The sequence below is a fragment of the Brassica rapa genome, chromosome A04 (assembly GCF_000309985.2).
Source record: "Brassica rapa cultivar Chiifu-401-42 chromosome A04, CAAS_Brap_v3.01, whole genome shotgun sequence".
Lineage (NCBI taxonomy): Eukaryota > Viridiplantae > Streptophyta > Magnoliopsida > Brassicales > Brassicaceae > Brassica > Brassica rapa.
The window spans coordinates 5,098,897-5,120,307 of NC_024798.2; the positions used below are offsets into that span (position 1 = coordinate 5,098,897).

Sequence of the window (21,411 nt, forward strand, 5' to 3'; positions counted from 1 at the left end):
ATTTGTTTAAAGCACTCACATAAGTAAACATCCATCCAGCAAATTCTCTCTGCATTATTTCTTCTAGTTCATTCTCTGTGGCGTATCTATATTCGAACCGCTTTTCTGCCATGAAAATCCTGTACATATGATGACAATAATGTAATTAATTAAGATTTAAATTTCACCTTGTTAAAATAAAAATTTGTAAGCTAATTTATTTACCTCTCATATTGAAGAACATCTTCGCAGTTGGTGAGTAAATATGTTTGCACTAAACCAACCTACTTAAACTAAACCAACGTCACATTAGACTTAAATACTAAACCAACGTCGCAGTAAACCAGCTGAACTCTGCTTATACTATGGCTTCAATACTAATTCCAACTGGACATCATGTTGATATACAAAATCGTGTTTGCTTTTCTTCGGTTCACTAATTGCAGCTGCAACACACCAAAATCTAATCATTTCATATTTTGTCCATTTTTCATCATACTAAAGATTTTAACTATCTATATACTTACATATGGTTGGAATAATACCTTATTCATATATTAATGTGAGCTTCTTCCTTTCTTTATTGTATTCTTGCAAAATCGGAGATTAATTTCGTTTTTGCTTTTTTGAACATCCAATTTTTGTTTGTACTCGATCTATCAAATAGAGACGAAAGAAACTTATTAATTGGAGTTCTAAAAACGTTTAAGAATATACAGATTATAAGACTTAGGGTTAAAAATTACCAACTTGAATCTTACAGCGATTGACATAGCAAACATCATGCATGTTTTGAGAAACATCCACAATCAATCTCAACTGATTTCGTAGTTATTTCGGAAAAAAAAATTTTGATCGATATCATGGAAGAACAAAGAGAAGGACGAGAAATTATAAAGTTTATCCAGTTTTCACCGACAAAGAATCTAAACAAGTTGTTGACTTTAGATACGTTTTTTACTTCCTGGAATAAAATCAGTTATACTATTGATCTAAAATATAATTCATGGACAAATCAAGTTGTGAATATATTGGACCTGATCCATAAACACAAATTTTTATTTAGTTTGTAGATTAACGGATTTTACCAGCAGATTATCAAATACTTTCCTTCTGGGCCTTTTGTGTGTTTTAAATATTTTTTTTTTAAAACGTACATAAGTAAACCTCATTAATATTTGGTATATACTCAATAAATGTTCTAAAAAATGTTACTCTATGTTTAATATTTACTATGTAAAGCACAATTAAGCATGTATATATATTTCAATAATTCACTTTAGTAAGTACCTTCCTAAAATTTGTATAAGCAGATTATTAATAAAGTTGATAAAACAAATTTGTTTTGGTTAAAATTGTTAAATATACAAATTATTTAAATCAATTATTTTGTATAAAGTAAATTAAAAATATGCAATTTAAACAAAAAATTAACTTCTTGGTTTAAGTAAGATAATATTACAATCAATAATGAAGCCAAACCACTAAATTATTACATATACCAATTTGAAAACCGGACCAGAAATTGATTTGACATTGTAATTAGGTTAATGGTCGGACCGGTATAACCAGCTCAACCGGATTTTAAATTTTAATCTGATTTTAAATTAAGTAACTATATATATAAAGTACAAGTATACAATTATTTGTATAAAATTTTATATCATTGTTAGAATCCAAAAACGATATCATAATAAAATGAAACTTCAAAACAATATAAAATTATAGTGAAAACTAATTTATTTAGATAGATATTGTTTTTAAAATATAAAAATTCATTAAATATTTTTTTAAAAAATTTAGTTATTTATTATTTTAATTTTAGAAAATTGAGTGTTAATATAGAACCAGATCATTGGTTTTATCGACTTTGGTCAGTTTTTGACCGGATTTACCAATTTAACTCAAAATCCGATTTTAACATAACCCGAAACTGGCCAGAAGAACAAATCACGGTCTGATTGGTCTGACCACCCTGTCCGGTTTTCATGACATATATAAACATTATACATTAAAAATTAACACCATATACAATTTGTCTATATATACTATTCAAACACACACCAATACTATATATGTTGAGAAAATAAATTATATCCAAATAAATATATTCTACAAAATATAAACCAAAAATTCGATAATTATATAATATAGATTGAATCATTTTTACGAAAATTTAATTAAAGAACATATCCGCGCATAGCGCGGTCCGTATCTAGTTTTCAATTTAAAATCACCAACTCATATCGTTACTACATTTCAATTATGAAAACACATTGTTCTTTATTATTGAATATATATATATATATATATATATATATATATATATATATATACTATTAAATCACACATATAATCTTTAAGTCAAAACATAAAGTTTTAAGATTCGAAACAAACAATAAAAGTAGTTTTTAAATCAATATTGGATCAATAGGTGAAAAAACAAATTCGCACTTTTAAGTGCGGATCAAAATCTAGTCAATACTATTAAAAGGGAAGGAGTCCTAAAAAATCTACTTATACAAGGTTGTTGCACCTATTTATTTTTTAGTCCAACCTATTGTATACAACTAAATATTATTAACTATCCCCTATTATATAGCAACCAAATAATATCTTCTAACATTCAAATAAATCTCACCCACTTTAATAAGTCATGACTATCAATTTAACATATATATATATTTGATATAAACGGCACCAAAATTTCAATACGTAAGGGTCATTGTCATATATATCTTCCTCTTCCATTAGATCAAAATTTTCTTACGAGATCAACTTTTGAAATATAAATGAGCCATGTCCTATTAAACACTATTGATCAAACCTGGAGAGTATTTTTCACCCAAAATTTTATAAAACGAATCAATGAATTTTGCTAGGTCTTGGGTTTTTGGATCTAATTAGGTATTTAGAAAAAAATTATTTGAGTTCGGTTCGGTTTCTTTCGGAAGTGGATGGTTTCGACTCCATAATTAAAATACCTATTAAATATATGTTATTTTTGTATGTAACGGGTATGGATACCGTTCAGATATTTAGAACTCAAATAAAACTCGATAAACATAAATATACTCGAAACACAAAAAAATATCCAAAATCTAAACAAATACCTGAAAATCAGAAAATACTCAAAAGACCTAAAATTGTACTTGAAATCTGACCCGAGGAACCAAAAAATACCTAAAATTTTATCTGAATACCCAAATATATTTTTAAAATTTGATTTTTTACTCGAAATCCAAAACTATAACCGGAATTTCAAACCAAAACTCAAAAATATATGTATACCAAAAAAATATCCAAAATACACAAATATATATAATTTACACAAATATTTTGTGTACTTTGGCTCCCAAACGGGTTTCGGGTAGGTCTTAGACGCGAACAAAGACCCACATTTCCAAAAAAAAATACGTATTTTTCTCTTGACCCAACGCAAACCGAACCAGAATTTTCGAGTTGATTTTGGTTTGCTTTTTCGGGATCCATGTAAAATACCCATGCGTAAGAGAGAATTACATAAGATTTATACAAAATTCTAAATAAAGTAATTCATGAATTATATAATATTTTTTAAAAATATGTATTTTATATAATTCGACTTTGTAACATAATAATGTAAAACAATCACACAATACTAATTGATATCAAAATTTGTTATAACAAAAGAATCCGCGCTTTCAAGCGCGGATCAAAATCTAGTTTTATCTTTAAGACCAAATCAATACAAAAATAAAATATATTGGAAATTCACTTATTTTTGTATTCACTAAATATTTATCAAAATATTCACTATATTAACATTATTTTTTTTATTGTTCAATTCCGCAAACTATACATGTTCACAATTAACACAATTCTGTACCGCTAATTTTGTCAAAACCACACTTTTTCCGCAAACCGCACGAACCGCAGTTAAATCATGCTGCATTTAAATTCCGTCCCGTTAATATTACCAATTCTGTGGTCACCGTTCAAACCCTTAGTATTGAAAAATCAGAAAAAGGACCGATAATTGACTGATGTGGAACCATTCAATGACAACGTGATGAAGCTATTTGTAATCTTTTTTATCCTCTAACAAACTAATTTTCAAAGCTTCCATAATAATAGTCTTCTCATGCGATAACAACAAACGAATAGCAACAATGTATGTTCGCTGCTGTCGTTGATGAAATGTTAACGACACAATACGTCGACCATTCGTAGCTAAAAATTCTAGACATCTCGTTATATGTCGCCTTATTGTTCACGACTAGACGGGGCCCGTACGCAACGTCTACATTTTACTTTAGCAACAAAAGAAAAACTCAATAAATCTAAAGGCCCGCTTTAAAAAAAAATTTCTTCTAAGCCAATGAATGAGAGATGGAGCAAATGGTGTGCCATACACCTCAAGTGAACCTTCCACTTTTTCATCCTATTCAGCAAAAATTTCTAAACACATTACATTTGTGGAAGATACACTAGTGTATCAGATTTTTTTTGTCTTTTAGCAAAAAAAAGTGGAGGACTGCTTTTACAAGACACAGGGAATGTAACAAGCAGTCTAAACTTTTTTAAAAATAAATTTGAAATATCATGATTTGTTAATGTTGCATCTTTTTTTGTTCAAACTATCATATATCCACAATTTACTTCTTATTACTATTTGAATTAATAAAACTAAACAAAAAAAATATTTTATAATTTATTCAGTATTTAAAAATTATATTGTTCTAGATATATATTTATTATTTTATTTTTACATCTATAATAATTTAATATTTGCAAAATGCTATAATATTTTTTGTTAATCACTTTACTTTTTATTCTAAAATATAATACCACTGTAATATAATTCAACTCTATTATAGAGTTACATTATTTTGAAAAAAAAATAAAGTGAACTATTGGAGATGGTCTTATTAAATATTTTTATGATTTAGTAAGAACCACTAATAAACATTTTTCATATTTGGAGTGGTACAAGTGGTTTTCTGTATATATTATATTATTTTAATTTACAAAAAATTAATATTATATAATGTACATAAAAACTAAATGATATGAGTAAATAATAAATGAATTATTTCTATGACAAAAATAATTAAAAAAATTAATGAGTTTTAAATTTAATAAAATTTATAAATAATACTTACATAAATTATTATAATATGAATAGAAATTTATATTTATTACATTATTAAATTATTAAAAACACTTTTCACTATGAAAATAATAAATAATACAACATTTTTTATATATTTTTAATTTGTACAGTATTTTAGACCGCTTTTTATGCACTTTCACCATTCAAACATATATTTTAGACCGCTAGATCCGCTTAAACCACACTTGTACCGCTAGATCCACTCTTGTTCCACTCGATCCACTAGATCCGCAACGCTTGATCCGTGTTTCCCATTCGGAGCCTTAAGTGTAATCTTTATTTTGTATCTCGTCAAGAAAAATAACAACTTTTTAGCTTTTTCTTTTATTTTAGTAGTTTGAATTTCTGAGAAAAAGATATATATAATCTTAACTCACCAATCCCCCCCCCCCCCCCCCCCAAAAAAAAAAAATCTGCTTTTATTTTAAAAAAAAATCTGTTTTCGTAAAATATTAATCTTAAAAACGTTCTTTCGGTTAAAAAAACATTTTTTTTATTTGAATAGAAACCGGTGATTAGTCAATAACTCGTATGAAAAAAAACTCGAGAAAGATAAATTATATTTCTAAGGAAAAAAATCTATAAAAATACATTTTCTCAGTAAACATTTCTATAAAAAGTTATTTTTTTCTAAAAAAAGCAGATATAATAGCTTATCTGAAAAAAAAAAATCTAAATAAAGATCCACGTAAGCGGGTCGGGTCTTGAATCAGGACGCGTGATTATTATCTATGTAACATTTCATTCTATCTCACTGCATCGATTTTCGTTCCTATCACGAAGCCAAAGAAGCTTTCCATATCGCCATGACTGTGCTCTCATCTGCAGATCGTGGTTCGTCTTCCTTCCTTTCTTCTCATCGTTATTTGCACGTCTCGTCCTCTGTGATCTTCTTTCAATCCTCCAGAAATTCACAATATTTTCTTCGTTCTGTGCAATTCGTTCGTCGATCACCGATCGAACAAGTAACATCGTTGGCTCCGTCAAATTCACAATGTTTAGAGATTGGCGAAGTTTGCGATTTCAAATTCGCAGACTGTTTTCATTTGTTATATAGGAGATAAAAACGAGTAATTGAATTAGTTTTGGATTTGAGAGTTGAGAATGTTACCGTGTTGCAGATAATGCTGAGAAGAAGGTGAAGAGTTCGTATTTTGATTTGCCGCCTATGGAGATATCTGCAGCGTTTCCTCAAGCAACACCAGCCTCTAAGTTTCCACCGTGCAGTAAGGATCTCTTCTCTTCCAGATATTATTATACATTTTTAGTTTGTTGTTCTTTTGTGGCCTCAAACTGTTTTTTTTTGTTTTTTCTGTACTTGATACAGCTTCAGATTATTATAATTTCAATGATCTATTGACTCCGGAGGAACAGGCTGTTCGGAAGAGGGTGAGAGAGTTCATGGAGAAAGAAGTGGCTCCCATAATGACTGAGGTGAATGTTTTGATAGACATCTTCATGTTCAGGATGCTTTTTTTCTCTTTGTTTATTTGATAGTTATCATTGTGTCACATAATTGTTCTTGTTTTGATTTTTTACTCATCAGTACTGGGAGAAGGCAGAGTTTCCTTTCCATATCATTCCAAAGTTTGGAGCTTTGGGTGTTGCTGGTGGCTCCATCAAGGTTTTTTCCAGTGCTTTGTTTCTTGGATTTTCTTTGATTATGTGGATGGACAGAGTTTCAATTTTTTTTTTTTTTTAAATTTGGTCTGACTTCTCAGGGTTATGGCTGTCCTGGCCTCTCCATCACAGCCAATGCTATTGCTACAGCGGAAATATCTAGAGTTGATGCAAGCTGTGGGACTTTTAATTTGGTGCATACCTCTTTGGGCATGCTTACTATTGGTAAGACGTCCTAATATTTCTTTTGTAGCTTGTTTTAATGTTCAGTTTTTTTTTTTTCCTGATAAACAGCAAGCATACTGTGATGTGTATAAGCATATTTTCTTATGTTTTTTTTTGTCAAGAATAGCTCTTTGTGGATCAGAAGCACAGAAGCAGAAATATTTGCCTGATTTGGCTCAGATGAAAACTGTGACTTGTTGGGTGAGTACGTCGAGACCATTTGCATCCCTTTGTGTTATGTAAACCTGATGCTGATACCATTACATATATTGCACTTGTATAAAGGCTTTGACAGAACCTGACAATGGAAGCGATGCAAGTGCTCTAACAACAACTGCCACAAAGGTTTAACCTTCTTGTGCCCTTGTACTCAGTTGCTTGTACGAGAATGTTTCATTGTTTTGACTTGTTTCAAATTTTCTACTTCATTAGGTGGAAGGAGGTTGGGTGCTTGAGGGACAAAAGCGTTGGATTGGAAACAGCACTTTTGCAGATCTTTTGGTCATCCTTGCTAGGAATACGACAACGAACCAAGTCAACGGGTATGTTAGGTTCTAGGGGTTCTTAGATCTTAGGTATAGAGGTCGTTTGAAGTTAATAAAGTGGCTCTTGATTTCAACATGAAAATCTAGTTTCTAATATGCTGAACTAGGTTGCTCTATGATTGGATGTACTGAAGAATAACTTTTGTACGGACCTTAATCAATAGCATACCTGGCTCCATATTCATTCGGATAGACTTTATTTTCTGAATTATAAAATGATCAGCTACCGTTTTACAGATTTTTAGTCCAGAAAGATGCGCCTGGCCTAACGGTTACGAAGATCCCAAATAAAATAGGTTTACGTATTGTTCAGAATGGAGACATTCTACTAAAGAATGTCTTTGTTCCGGATGAGGAGCGGTTACCTGGGGTAAATTCATTTCAGGACACAAGCAAGGTACTGTTTTGCCTCCAAATAATCCAGAAATGCTCTTCAATATTAATTCTACCACAAGCAAAATACATTTTTCTCTTTTCTTCATTCCTTTATAACTGCTTTTCTGTACACTATACTTGAATAGGTCCTGGCTGTCTCACGTGTAATGGTGGCCTGGCAACCAATTGGTATATCAATGGGAGTCTACGATATGTGTCACAGGTAATATGAGCATTCATTTCGTTAGTTATAAAGGAATTCTCATTGAATGTGTTTTGTTTCCAAGGTATCTAATGGAGAGGAAACAGTTTGGAGCACCGTTGGCTGCATTCCAGTTAAACCAACAGAAGCTTGTGAAGATGCTGGGCAATGTTCAAGCAATGTTTATGATGGGTTGGCGCCTCTGCAAGCTATATGAGTCGGGTCAGATGACTCCAGGTCAAGCCAGTTTAGGAAAGGTATCCTACAAACCATTCAAGTTCATCTTCGCTGATTATGTAATACAGTCACTGAGAGCTATTCTTTTAGCTCGAGTGAGTTGAGGAATCAAACATAGCTATTATTTGTATAACCAATGATGTGGTTCAACTAGGCATGGATTTCATCCAAGGCAAGGGAAACTGCTTCGCTAGGTCGGGAGTTACTCGGTGGGAATGGAGTTGTAGGGGATTTTCTGGTGGCAAAGGTGAGCGAGCTAATCTTCATACCTGACTTGGTTGGCTAATAACCGATAAATTGATATAAACGTGAAAATTTATTTGCAGGCTTTCGGTGACCTTGAACCCATTTTTACATACGAAGGGACGTACGACATAAACACCTTAGTGACGGGGAGGGAAGTTACCGGGATTGCGAGTTTCAAACCCCCAGCTTCACGGGGCCGTAGCCGTCTTTAAGATTGTGCAGTGTTTGTTGTTGTTGGCAGTTAGTTACTTTGGTAAAATGTAATGTGTGAGCTTTACATTTACCTGGAGACACTAAGTGCGCCAAATAATATTGGCATAAAGGGACATATGCAACCATTGTATTGCAATAAAGGATCCGTGCTGTATACGGCATCTAGTTTGGTGGGAATAATCCTTCCATAAACATTTTGTGAGTTTAGTTCAAGGATGAAATAATAAATTACTTTTAGTTATTTACTTATTAGTGTTTTTGGTTGCCAACATTGAACAAGTGCTTGGCAGTACTTTTCTGTTATGTGAAAATTTTATTTATTATTCACACACATTACAAACCCAAACATAGGTGGTTCACTACAAGAAAACAGCAGCATACCGAAGGAAAAAATCGTCGGTATGTCGTCGGAATAACACTATTCTGACGATATACCGACGAAACAAGTCCTCGAAAAAAATTCCTCGGAAATTCATTATTCCTCGGAAATCCCTTGGAAATTTCCGACGGAATTCCGAGGAAACGGATTTTCGAGGAAACTCCGAGGACCACCAGTTCGTCGAAAAAGTTCTCGGAATATACCGAGGGAGGACTTCCTCGGAATATTTCGATGGACTTTCCGATGGTCCAATCCTTGGAAGTTCCGACGAAACGTTCCTCGGAATTATCATCGGGAATTTTCGAGGAACGTGGCCCTCGGAAAATTCCGAGGATTAGTCCCTCGGTATATTCCGACGACTTATTTCGAGGAAACGTTCGTCGGAAATTTCCGAGGGTTCATTTCCTCGGAATTTCGAAAAAATTAATTTTTTTTTTAAAAATTAATTTTTTTAAAAAAATTAATTTTTTTTTAAAAAATTAAAATTTTTGAAATTTAAATTCGAAAATATAAAATTAAAATTAAAATTGAAAACATATTAGATAATATTCAAAGTTGTACAAATAAAATTAAAACATTCCGAGTTTTTGAAAAAAAAAAAAACTACGGGTATTGAATGTTCGGGAACACCTCGTTCGGGTACATCCTCTTCATCATCTCCATCATTTGCTCGTTCAGCCTCTTCTGTGTCTCATAGCCCGCCTGTTGAGCTGCCATCTGGGTCTCCAACGCAGATATGCGATCATCCTTGTCCTTTAACTGAGCCGTAAGTACTTCTGGATCAACATAGGGCGGTGGTGCAGAAGAAGGAGCAGCCGACCGGGAGCGACGACCCAAACCGACCAAACGTCCCTTCTTCTTTGGAACCGACTGAAATAGAAAGTAGCCAAATTTAAATAATATAAAAAGATGATAAAATAAAAATCAAGAAATAAATGAATTGAACTTTAAAAAAAAAGAACTTACCGATTCAACGATTTCGTTGATTCGAACCCGGGACAAGTTGGTCGAAGCCGTGGAATCGTCATCATCGGTTTGAAGCTGAGACACTTCGTCGTGCACCTGAGTTTGGACCAGGCTGACCACGTCCCTCACAAGACCATCATCAATCTGGCCGGTCTTCTTGTTGGTATACGCCCTTTTCATTAGGCCGGGATCATCAACCGGCTCGCCATCATTTTCTTCCGCCTTGAAAAAAATATAAATTAAACAAACATTAGAAATTAGAAGAAATGCACAAAAAATAAAATTTCAAAACTTAAATAATTGAAGAAAAAGCGGCTGAACTTACCATGCGATCCCCGAGAGTGGCAATAGATTGAGCACCCAAGTTATGCTTGTAGACGCCCTTCCCTTTACGGTCGCTCCTGCGGTTGTTGGAGTTGGTGGAAGAAGTTTCTTTCGTCTCTTCCTTATCCCAATGCGCACACAACTCCTTCCAGACCGTGTCGTTCATCGATTTTGGGACCTTTTAATAAAAAAAGAAAAGAAAATAGTTTAATAAATTAAAAAATTGTTTAATAAATTAAAAACTACCTTGTTTATTTCCCACTTCTTCTTCCACTCGTAGATCTGCTTCCCATAGTTGTCCATAACTTTATGGACGAAGTGGTGATAGATAAAGAGCGTATCATCGGAATTCCAGTTGAATTCTTGCTGAAAAAAAACACAATTAGTAGAAAATTTATATTAAAGATTAAAAATATAAGTAAAAAATTAGAATACTTACCGCAAACTGACGAAACCACAGATGCTGCTTCTCGGTAGGGAAGTCAGTGAAAGTCGGATGTCCCTTGTCGAGGGCCGAGTACATCATACGGTTGATCCATGCGCTGATCCCGTTTCCGGATCGGTTAAACTTAAAAAAAAGAACAAATTATTAATAATGAATCAAATTTTAATGAAAAAAAAAATACGTTTAATTACCATGTTTGACCCCGTCCATGTGATACGGAGTAAGATAGGGAAGATGGTCACGACCGGGCTGTCGAACCAACTCCGCAACACTCATCACTCCCGGAAGACCCGGAGGAACAGGAGCGGGTGCAGCAGCGGGAGCGAGAGGAGCAGGAGCGGGAAATGGAGAGGGAGATGCATGGTAGGAGCTGTGGGGCGAAGCGGAATCCTGAATATGGCTGGACGAACCCCGAGACTGACTCCCCGTACCACCACGACCACGACGCTGTCGAGGCCGGGTCTGATCATCATTAGACCTATAAATTAAAAAAAACATATTTAAAAATTAGTTCTAATAATTTTAATAAATAAAAAAACAGTTTAAAAAATAGTTTTAAAATAGTTTTTTATCACAAAAATATAAATAGTTTAATAATTACAAAAAATAGATTTAATAAATAAAAATAGTTTAATAATTACAAAAAATAGTTTTAATAAATCCCAAAAATAGTTTAATAATTTCAAAAAATAGTTTTAATAATATTTAAAATGTTTAATAAATATAGAAAATAATTTAATAATTACAAAAATAGTTTTAATAAATAAAAAATAGTTTAATAATCAATAGTTTTAATAATATTAAAAATGTTTAATAAATATATAAATTTATATTATATATATAAAAATACATAAAACGTTTTATAACCACAAAAAATGATTTTAAATATTATATATATGATTTTTAATCACAAAAAAAGTTTTATAGATATTAAAAATGTGTAATAAATATACAAATGATTTTATAATGCAAAAAATAGATTTTATATACAAAAAAACGTTTTCATATTATATATATATAATTACAAGTTAGATTTTTATAACCACAAAATTAATAAAAACTATAAAAAAAATCCAAATCAAGTGAAATACATAATCAAACTCGATTTTACACAATCCTACCATTCACCCTAACAAAAATCTATAAATCTCATTCCAAAATCATCAAATCTACTTAAAAACTTAACAAATCTAACCTAAGAGGGTGTGATAGGGTTCATACATGAAATTGAGGAGGATTAGGGCGGATTCGCCGGAAATCGTCGAGAGAGAAGGGTGGAGTCGCCGGATTTCGCGAGAGAGGAGAGAGTGTTCGGCGGAGAGGAAGAGAGAAATGGGGAAGAAGATCTGGTTCGACCTAATAAATGACGCGTCCGACGGTAACTATCCGTCGGAATTTCCTCGGAATTATTTAATATATCCGTCGGAATTTCCTCGGAAATCATTAATTCAATTTTCGCGAAATATTTGACGGCTTGGTTTACCCGGTTAAATGAAAATATTCCGAGGAATCAGGTTTCCTCGGAATACCCTCGGTAATTACTGAGGAAATTCTGAGGAACCAGGGTTTGGGGTTTCAAAACATCGATTTTTTTCGCCGTATTTCATTTCTTATACAATTATAATGCATACCATTGAGGATTCTTTGTATAGATGATCATAAACCATGAAATAACAAAATTTCAAAAATAATTGTAAGTATTCCCTTTACCGTTTATTAAAGTGTATAAGTGTTTCTCTTATGTTGTGTGGTTTTCGTTCATGCAATCGTAAAAGTGTTTGTTATTGGGTAAAACACCAAAGTTTGACTTCATAATCTGGTTAAGACACTTAATGAAGGTTATATACGTGTATTCAATCCGCAAAACGTTGTTTTCGGTTAAAAACCCCTAGTTCCTCGAAATTTCCTCGGAATATTCCGAGGGAATTCCGAGGAAAATAATGGAATTTCCGAGGAAACCCCTACCTTCCTAAGAATTCCGTCGGAATATTTCGAGGAAATTCCGAGGAAATTCCGAGGAAAAGGACTCTATAATCAAATCCCTAAATCGACAAAGTCTATTCCGAGGAAATTTCGAGGAAAACCTATCTTCCCTCGGAATTTCCTCGGTATTTCTATTAAAAAAAAAAAGTCGACGCTACTCTGTTTCCGAGTCATCATCACCAGATGAATCTGAATCTGGATCTTGGTGAAACTCTCCAATCACTGGTTCATCCTCTACGTGAACGGCGGCTTCCTCTCCGAAGTCGGTTAAATCGACTACAAGGCCAACTCCAGCTAAATCTTCTGCTGCACTGATGTTGTCGGATGTGCTTGGTTGTAGTGGGTCTTCCAGCTCAGAACTTCCCTGAACTCGGCCTCTCGGGTTGAGTCTTGTAACAATAACCCATGGATCATCTATGTTCCTTACCCGGGGGTACTTGATATAACAAACCTGTAATATTTAAAAAATTATTAGTAAAATTATAAATTAATACACATGATGATGAATCCTTCTGAATAATTACATTTAATTACCTGATCGGCCTGAGAAGCAAGAATGAAAAGATCATAATATTGCAAGCTTTCGCTTCGAATTTACTGATGTAACACCAAATGCATCTGTTCTCACACCTCGATCTGGAGTGTTGTCGTGCCAATCACAATAGAAAACAGTACAGCGCAATCCAACCATGCCCAAATACTTGATTTCCAAAATCTCATGTATGTGTCCGTAGTATATATCATCTCCTGATGCAGAACAAACGCCAGCATCATAAGTCGTACTCGAACGTGTCCTCTTCTGAGTTGTGAATGCATATCCTCGAGTACAAAATCTCGGATATGACTTCACAACAAAGTTTGGTCCAACGACCATCTCGCATATCCAATCGTCAAATGTTTCACCTCTGGCCAAACCAGCAGACACCTATTAATAGCACATATATATGTTATATCAATAAATGTGAATTAGTATAAATATGTGATAAATGATATTTTAATTTGTTTAAAGCACTCACATAAGTAAACATCCATCCACCAAATTCTTTCTGCATCATTTCTTCTAGTTCGTCATCTGTGGCGTATATATATTCGAACCGCTTTTCTGCCATGAAAATCCCGTACATATGATGACAATAATGTAATTAATTAAGATTTAAATTTCAACTTGTTAAAATAAAAATTTGTAAGCTAATTTATTTACCTCTCATATTGAAGAACATCTTCGCAGTTGGTGAGCAAATATGTTTGCAAATGACTACGCTCCTGCTCAGTAAGTCGACGGTCCTTTGGTTTTCTGCTAAGTCGTCCAACGTCTGTGAAAATGTCTGAAACCGTAACATAATATGTTGCCCGTTCGCCTCTATCATCATGCCGAGCAGGTCTTCTATTTTTGGTCTGAACTTCTGCTGGAAAGTAGTACTCGGCAAAGTTTGAAGTTTCTTCATTGATCATCTGTACTCGGCAGAGTCTTGTAACAGTAACCCATGGATCATCTATGTTTCTTACCCGGGGGTACTTGATATAACAAACCTGTAACATTTAAAAAATTATTAGTAAAATTATAAATTAATACACATGATGATGAATCCTTCTTAATAATTAACATTTAATTACCTGATCGGCCTGAGAAGCAAGAATGAAAGGATCATAATATTGCAGCTTTCGCCTCGAATTTACTGATGTAACATCAAATGCATCTGTTCTCACACCTCGATCTGGAGTGTTGTCGTGCCAATCACAATAGAAAACAGTACAGCGAAATCCAACCATGCCCAAATACTTGATTTCCAAAATCTCATGTATGTGTCTGTAGTATACATCATCTCCTGATGCAGAACAAACGCCAGCATCATAAGTCGTACTCGAACTTCTCCTCTTCTGAGTTGTGAATGCATATCCTCGAGTACAAAATCTCGGATATGACTTAACAACAAAGTTTGGTCCAACGACCATCTCGCGTATCCAATCGTCAAATGTTTCACCTCTGGCCAAATCAGCAGACACCTATTAATAGCACATATATATGTTATATCAATAAATGTGAATTAGTATAAATATGTGATAAATGATATTTTAATTTGTTTAAAGCACTCACATAAGTAAACATCCATCCAGCAAATTCTCTCTGCATTATTTCTTCTAGTTCATTCTCTGTGGCGTATCTATATTCGAACCGCTTTTCTGCCATGAAAATCCTGTACATATGATGACAATAATGTAATTAATTAAGATTTAAATTTCACCTTGTTAAAATAAAAATTTGTAAGCTAATTTATTTACCTCTCATATTGAAGAACATCTTCGCAGTTGGTGAGTAAATATGTTTGCAAATGACTACGCTCCTGCTTAGTAAGTCGACGGTCCTTTGGTTTTCTGCTAAGTCGTCCAACGTCTGTGAAAATGTCTGGAACCGTAACATGATATGTTGTCCGTTCGCCTTTATCATCATGTCGAGCAGGTCTTCTGTTTTTGGTCTGAACTTCTGCTGGAAAGTAGTACTCGGCAAAGTTTGAAGTTTCTTCATTGATCATCTGTACTCGGCAGAGTCTTGTAACAGTAACCCATGGATCATCTATGTTCCTTAACCGGGGGTACTTGATATAACAAACCTGTAACATTTAAAAAATTATTAGTAAAATTATAAATTAATACACATGATGATGAATCCTTCTGAATAATTAACATTTAATTACCTGATCGGCCTGAGAAGCAAGAATGAAAGGATCATAATATTGCAGCTTTCGCCTCGAATTTACTGATGTAGCACCAAATACATCTGTTCTCACACCTCGATCTGGAGTGTTGTCGTGCCAATCACAATAGAAAACAGTACAGCGCAATCCAACCATGCCCAAATAGTTGATTTCCAAAATCTCATGTATGTGTCCGTAGTATACATCATCTCCTGATGCAGAACAAACGCCAGCATCATAAGTCGTACTCGAACGTCTCCTCTTCTGAGTTGTGAATGCATATCCTCGAGTACAAAATCTCGGATATGACTTCACAACAAAGTTTGGTCCAACGACCATCTCGCGTATCCAATCGTCAAATGTTTCACCTCTGGCCAAACCAGCAGATACCTATTAATAGCACATATATATGTTATATCAATAAATGTGAATTAGTATAAATATGTGATAAATAATATTTTAATTTGTTTAAAGCACTCACATAAGTAAACATCCATCCAGCAAATTCTCTCTGCATCATTTTTTCTAGTTCGTCCTCTATGGCGTATCTATATTCAAACCGCTTTTCTGCCATGAAAATCCTGTACATATGATGACAATAATGTAATTAATTAAGATTTAAATTTCAACTAGTTAAAATAAAAATTTGTAAGCTAATTTATTTACCTCTCATATTGAAGAACATCTTCGTAGTTGGTGAGCAAATATGTTTGCAAATGACTACGCTCCTGCTCAGTAAGTCGACGGTCCTTTGGTTTTCTGCTAAGTCGTCCAATGTCTGTGAAAATGTCTGGAACCGTAACATGATATGTTGCCCGTTCGCCTCTATCATCATGCCGAGCAGGTCTTCTGTTTTTGATCTGAACTTCTGCTGGAAAGTAGTACTTGGCAAAGTTTGAAGTTTTTTCATTGATCATCTGTGCGACTATAGAACCTTCCACCCTACTTAAATTTTTCACCATCTTCTTCAAATGGAACATATACCGCTCATACAGATACATCCATCTATACTGCACAGAAGCACCAAGTTCCAATTCTCTTGCCAGGTGAATAACAAGATGCTCCATAACATCAAAAAATGATGGAGGAAATATCTTCTCAAGGTTACACTGAATCACATCTATGTTAGTCTTCAAATTTTCAATACCTTCAAGAGTCACTGATCTCGTGCATAAATCACGGAAGAAACCACTTATCCCTGCAATTGCTTCATGAACATTTCGTGGTAATAGTTCCTTGAAGGCAAACGGAAGGAGGCGCTGCATCATTACATGGCAATCGTGGCTTTTCAAACCAGTAAACTTTCCTTCCTTTCTGTCGATACAGTTACGCAAATTAGATGCGTAACCATCTGGAAATTCCACATCGTTTAAAATCCAATCAAAGAACGCATCTTTTCCCGCTGCATCAAGTCGGTATATGGGAAAATGAGCCCTACCATTCTCATCAACATGAAGTTCTGAACGAGCACATATATCGACTAAATCCAGTCTTGACTTCAAATTATCCTTTGTTTTACCTTGAACATTAAGGATCGTGTTCATGAGATTGTCAAAAAAGTTCTTCTCAATATGCATGACATCTAAATTATGCCTTAGTAGATGATCCTCCCAGTATGGCAGATCCCAGAAAATATTTTTTTTGTGCCAGTTATGTAGGTCTCCAACACCATCTACCGGAAAACGCATATGTCCACCAACGTCTAGCGTCCTTTCTGCACCAAAATCTCTAAGTTGTGTCTTCAAATCTTTCCCACAAATTTCCGGAGGTGGACTGTCAAACACCCTCTTGTTCTTCGTAAACAAATTCCTACTTCTACGATATGGATGATCTGGTGGTAGGAATCTCCTGTGACAGTCAAACCAACACGTTTTCTTTCCGTGTTTTAGTTGGAAAGCATCAGTGTTATCTTGACAATATGGACATGATAGCCTTCCATGCGTTGTCCATCCAGATAACATACCATATGCTGGAAAATCACTTATTGTCCACATTAGTACTGCCCGCATTTGAAAGTTTTCTTTACACGAAACATCGTATGTTTCAGCACCTTGAGCCCATAGTTGTTGCAACTCATATATTAGTGGCTGAAGAAACACATCAAGTGATCTCTTAGGATGCTCTGGTCCAGGAACGAGAATCGAGAGAAACAAAAACTCTTGTCGCAAGCACAAGTTTGGGGGTAGGTTGTATGGTGTAAGAATGACTGGCCATAGAGAATATTGTCTTCCACTCTTGCCAAACGGGCTGAAACCATCAGTATATAATCCAAGGTAGACATTTCTTCTCTCATACGCAAAGTCGGGATACTTTGATTGGAAATGCTTCCACGCTTTTGCATCTGAAGGATGTCTGATCTCACCATCTGTTGAGTGCTCCGCATGCCATCTCATTGGTTGTGCTGTGCGTTCAGATAAATACAACCTCTGCAACCTTTCCGTCAAAGGCAAATACCACATCCTTTTATATGGCATTGGAACTCTTCCACTCGTATCTTTATAACGAGGCTTCCCACAAAATTTGCATGTAACCCGCTGTTCATCCGCCCTCCAATAAATCATGCAGTTATCGCTGCATACATCTATTACCTGATACGATAAACCAAGACAAGCTACGAGTTTCCAAACCTCGTAGTATGAACCAGGAGCTACATTATTCTCGGGTAGAATATCTTTTACAAAATCAGCAATCGCATCCACACAGTCTTCAGCCAAATTATAATCTGTTTTAATGCCCATCAATCTTGTAGCAGATGATAAAGCTGAATGACCATCTCTGCAACATTCGTACAATGGTTGCTTTCCAGCATCCAACATATCATAAAATCTCCTAGCTTCTGCATTGGGTAAATCTTCCCCTCTAAAATGATCATTTACCATATGCTCAGTACCTACACCATAATCTACATCCGTTCTAATTGGTTCTTCTAATCTAACCGCTGGCTGAGGTTCGCTAGTACTACCATGTTCATAATCAGTTTTCCCATGATGATACCAAATTTTGTAACTTCGTGTAAACCCACTCAAATATAGATGAGTCCAAACATCCCACTCTTTAATAACCTTTCTTACAATTAGAGCAAAGACATCTTAACATACCTGTTTTTGCTTCCGGTTGTCGGTGAACTAACCCCATGAATTCGGTTATACCTCGTTGGTATTCTTCCGTAAGCAATCTCGTGTTCGGATCCAAATGAGGTCGATCAATCCAAGAACGAAAATAATTTGAAGAAGACATATTTTTTATGAATCAAATTCGTGTGTAAAGAGAGTAAGAGGGAGGATGAAGATATGGAGTGAATGAAGAGGAAGAGGGGTTCTTGTATTTATAGTTGAAATCCTGCCGACACACCGAGGAAATTCCGACGAAATTCCGACGCCAACGGCTAGTTCATCGGAATTTTCTCGGAATTTTTAAAATCCCCCAACGGCTCTCCAACGGCTCTCTAACGGCTATATATATCCTCGGAATTCATCGATTTTTTCCGAAGAATACAATTTTCCTCGGTATTCCATAAGAATATTCAGACGGAATGATATTTCCTCGGAATTCTGTCGGTATAATCCGACGAAATTCTAAGGAAACCAAATTTTGTGTTTCCTCGGAATATCCTCGAAAATTCCTCGGGATATTCTGAGGATTTCATTTTCCGTCGGAATGTCCGTCAGAATACCGCTGTTTTCTTGTAGTGGTTACAAGTCTGAAACATCAGAACTAAAGAGCAAAAAGAGATAAACCAAGTCGACAATTTAGACAAGATTTGAACCCAAAGCCACAAGCCGGCTGTTGCTAAAAAAACCACGACCATAAGCAAACCTCCAAATCAATCATATACATTTGACTCGCCAAAGACGAATGCAATTCAAAGAACTTGCATGGTTAAACAAAGGGTTGAGGTCTATGTCAGTCATGAGAAGCTTCCGGTTTATTGAAGCTACAAGGACTTAAAACAACTCAACCATCACGAAAATCGCTATAACCCGCATTTAAGCTTCGGAATCCGCTTGCAAGCACTGAAATCTCAAGGACCACACAATAGTGACTTCTCAAAACTCAAAGACAAACGAACAGAGCTTAAAGAAAAATCCAAGCAACTAGAAAGTACTAAAGACTAAAAACCCTAGATGGTAATCTAAGTGAAAATGAGAGAACCAAAACGTCCCCTCCAACTAAAATTCGCCATCAGACCTTGATCGTGCTCTCCACGCACCTCCTACGCGCCACCACACCATGTCAAAGCAAGAGAAGCTTTCCATACACGAACCTTATTAATTCAGCCAGTAACCATGGATCTGTCAAGATCGGAGTCAGCATAATCCAATTTGGTCATCTTCGCTAGGGGGCAAATAAACCGAACCTGGAAACTCAAACCGAACCCAATCCGATAAAAATTAATCTGAATCGATCCGAACCCGATATAAATACCGAATGAATATTTTTTTATGGTATTTCGGGTTATGGGTATTATCCGAACTGAATCCGAACCTAATTGGATATCCGATAGAATCCGAAACATTCAAAATCCCAAAATGATCTTGCAGTAAACATGATCTCAGTTCCTAATATGTATCCAAAATACACTAAGATATATTGAACATCTAAAATATTTATCTATTACATGAATGTTGGTGTCTTTATTATATGAAGATTGATGGTTGAAGCTTGAAGTTTTTAGATTTCGGTTTTGTTTTCACTGAATAATGTTTCTTATTTCATGAGAACTTGGCTTTCGTTTTATGTTTTTATTTTTTTGATTTCTTTTTATCAATAAATATGTTTACCTTTCATTTGATTTTGAATGATCACATGTGATGTTCATATCTTATTTTTGAATCGATTTTACTTATGGTTTGGTTACAAATAGGTAAAAATCTGTTACTTTAAAACCGAAGAACCGTTTTTACTTATGTTTTGGTTACAAAAAGGTACAAATCAAGTATTTTTAAACCGAAAAACCGATTAGGACCTGAACCCGAAAGTACATCAGATTGTACTCTTTTTTTTGAAAATTTACTAACTCCGACCCAAACTTGATAGGACCCGAACCGATCCCAAACCGAACTTTCATATAATACGAATGGGGCTGATCGAAAAACCATAACCTGATTGGACAAAACCGAAACTCAATTGTGACCCCGAATGCCCATGGCTAGTATCCACTTTAAATTTGAGATTTGAAACTCTATATCAGTGTGACACGTTTAGTCATGTTTTTCACTGTTTATGTATTTCGTATATATTCGTGATTTGTTTTTTGAAATTCAGTCACAAACCCATAGTGACTATTTCGTAGCTATATGATTAATTTATACTAGAGAAGTATATAACAAATTTATTAGATTTTTCTATATAAAACGAGTTTTCATCAAAAACCATTTATCCATTTTTGAAATAGAAGTCCACATTAATGTGTTTTGCTTGAATCAATTTTCTTTTAAATATAGCATTGGATAGAAAAAAACAGAGGAGAAATTTATATTTTCATAATGATAGTGTTGAGGTGATGAAACCAAATCCTCAAGAGAACTACAATCCAATCTCTTTCCTCTAATCTTCTTGAAAACATGCAAGAGCAAGAACATAAAAAAGCTATAAGAGCTTCAAACACATCTAACTTTTAGTCATAATCCTTCTGGAATTCTATGAACATGCTACTACAATCGTTCCCCAATCCAACCAAAGCTGACATGAGCTTGAGGCTCTAGGCAGTGAAACCAATTCACTGAGTTTTTTTAGAATGCACTTCCTTCAAATTTCAATAGTGTTGTAGTTCTTCGACTTGAAAGTATATAAATGGGACATCAAACGTTCAGTAACTGAACTT

At 34.4% G+C, this 21,411-nt stretch overlaps 2 protein-coding genes across 4 annotated transcripts; one reads left to right on the forward strand and one right to left on the reverse strand.

Annotated features, from left to right (window-relative positions):
* The first annotated feature begins 5,778 nt into the window (after window positions 1-5,778).
* LOC117133757 (acyl-coenzyme A oxidase 4, peroxisomal-like) lies at window positions 5,779-9,038 on the forward strand. Its single transcript, XM_033290733.1, has 13 exons — window positions 5,779-5,968; window positions 6,256-6,360; window positions 6,462-6,568; window positions 6,681-6,758; window positions 6,856-6,979; window positions 7,107-7,180; window positions 7,265-7,324; window positions 7,412-7,521; window positions 7,762-7,921; window positions 8,046-8,122; window positions 8,187-8,358; window positions 8,493-8,585; window positions 8,665-9,038. Exons 1-13 carry the CDS (start codon window positions 5,941-5,943, stop codon window positions 8,794-8,796), a joined length of 1,320 nt encoding a protein of 439 aa, XP_033146624.1. The 5' UTR covers window positions 5,779-5,940; the 3' UTR covers window positions 8,797-9,038.
* Window positions 9,039-12,556: 3,518 nt separating this feature from the next.
* LOC117133760 lies at window positions 12,557-15,888 on the reverse strand. Of its 3 annotated transcripts, XR_004457760.1 has the most exons (4): window positions 15,588-15,888; window positions 15,175-15,503; window positions 14,425-15,089; window positions 12,557-13,345 (listed from the first exon to the last, which is right to left on the reverse strand). XR_004457760.1 is itself a non-coding variant. In XM_033290754.1 (2 exons), the coding sequence occupies exons 1-2, from the start codon at window positions 15,741-15,743 to the stop codon at window positions 13,049-13,051; spliced, it is 453 nt and encodes a 150-aa protein (XP_033146645.1). In that variant the 5' UTR covers window positions 15,744-15,888; the 3' UTR covers window positions 12,557-13,048. The 3 variants fall into 3 exon arrangements, 2 of the variants coding, with proteins under 2 accessions (XP_033146645.1, XP_033146646.1); XM_033290754.1 differs by lacking the exons at window positions 14,425-15,089; window positions 15,175-15,503; XM_033290755.1 differs by lacking the exons at window positions 14,425-15,089; window positions 15,175-15,503 and having other exon boundaries at window positions 15,504-15,888.
* Between the last annotated feature and the right edge of the window lie 5,523 nt (window positions 15,889-21,411).

Excerpts from the sequence above, each read along its gene's own strand:
- LOC117133757 (XM_033290733.1), top strand. The coding sequence starts at position 5,941 with ATGACTGTGCTCTCATCTGCAGATCGTG. Across the intron at positions 5,969-6,255 it reads GCTCTCATCTGCAGATCGTG|ATAATGCTGAGAAGAAGGTG; the intron begins GTTCGTCTTCCT and ends ACCGTGTTGCAG. Across the intron at positions 7,325-7,411 it reads TAACAACAACTGCCACAAAG|GTGGAAGGAGGTTGGGTGCT; the intron begins GTTTAACCTTCT and ends CTACTTCATTAG.
- LOC117133760 (XM_033290754.1), bottom strand. The coding sequence starts at position 15,743 with ATGGTTGGATTGCGCTGTACTGTTTTCTATTGTGATTGGCACGACAAC. Across the intron at positions 13,346-15,587 it reads TTGCTTCTCAGGCCGATCAG|GTTTGTTATATCAAGTACCC; the intron begins GTAATTAAATGT and ends TAAATATTACAG.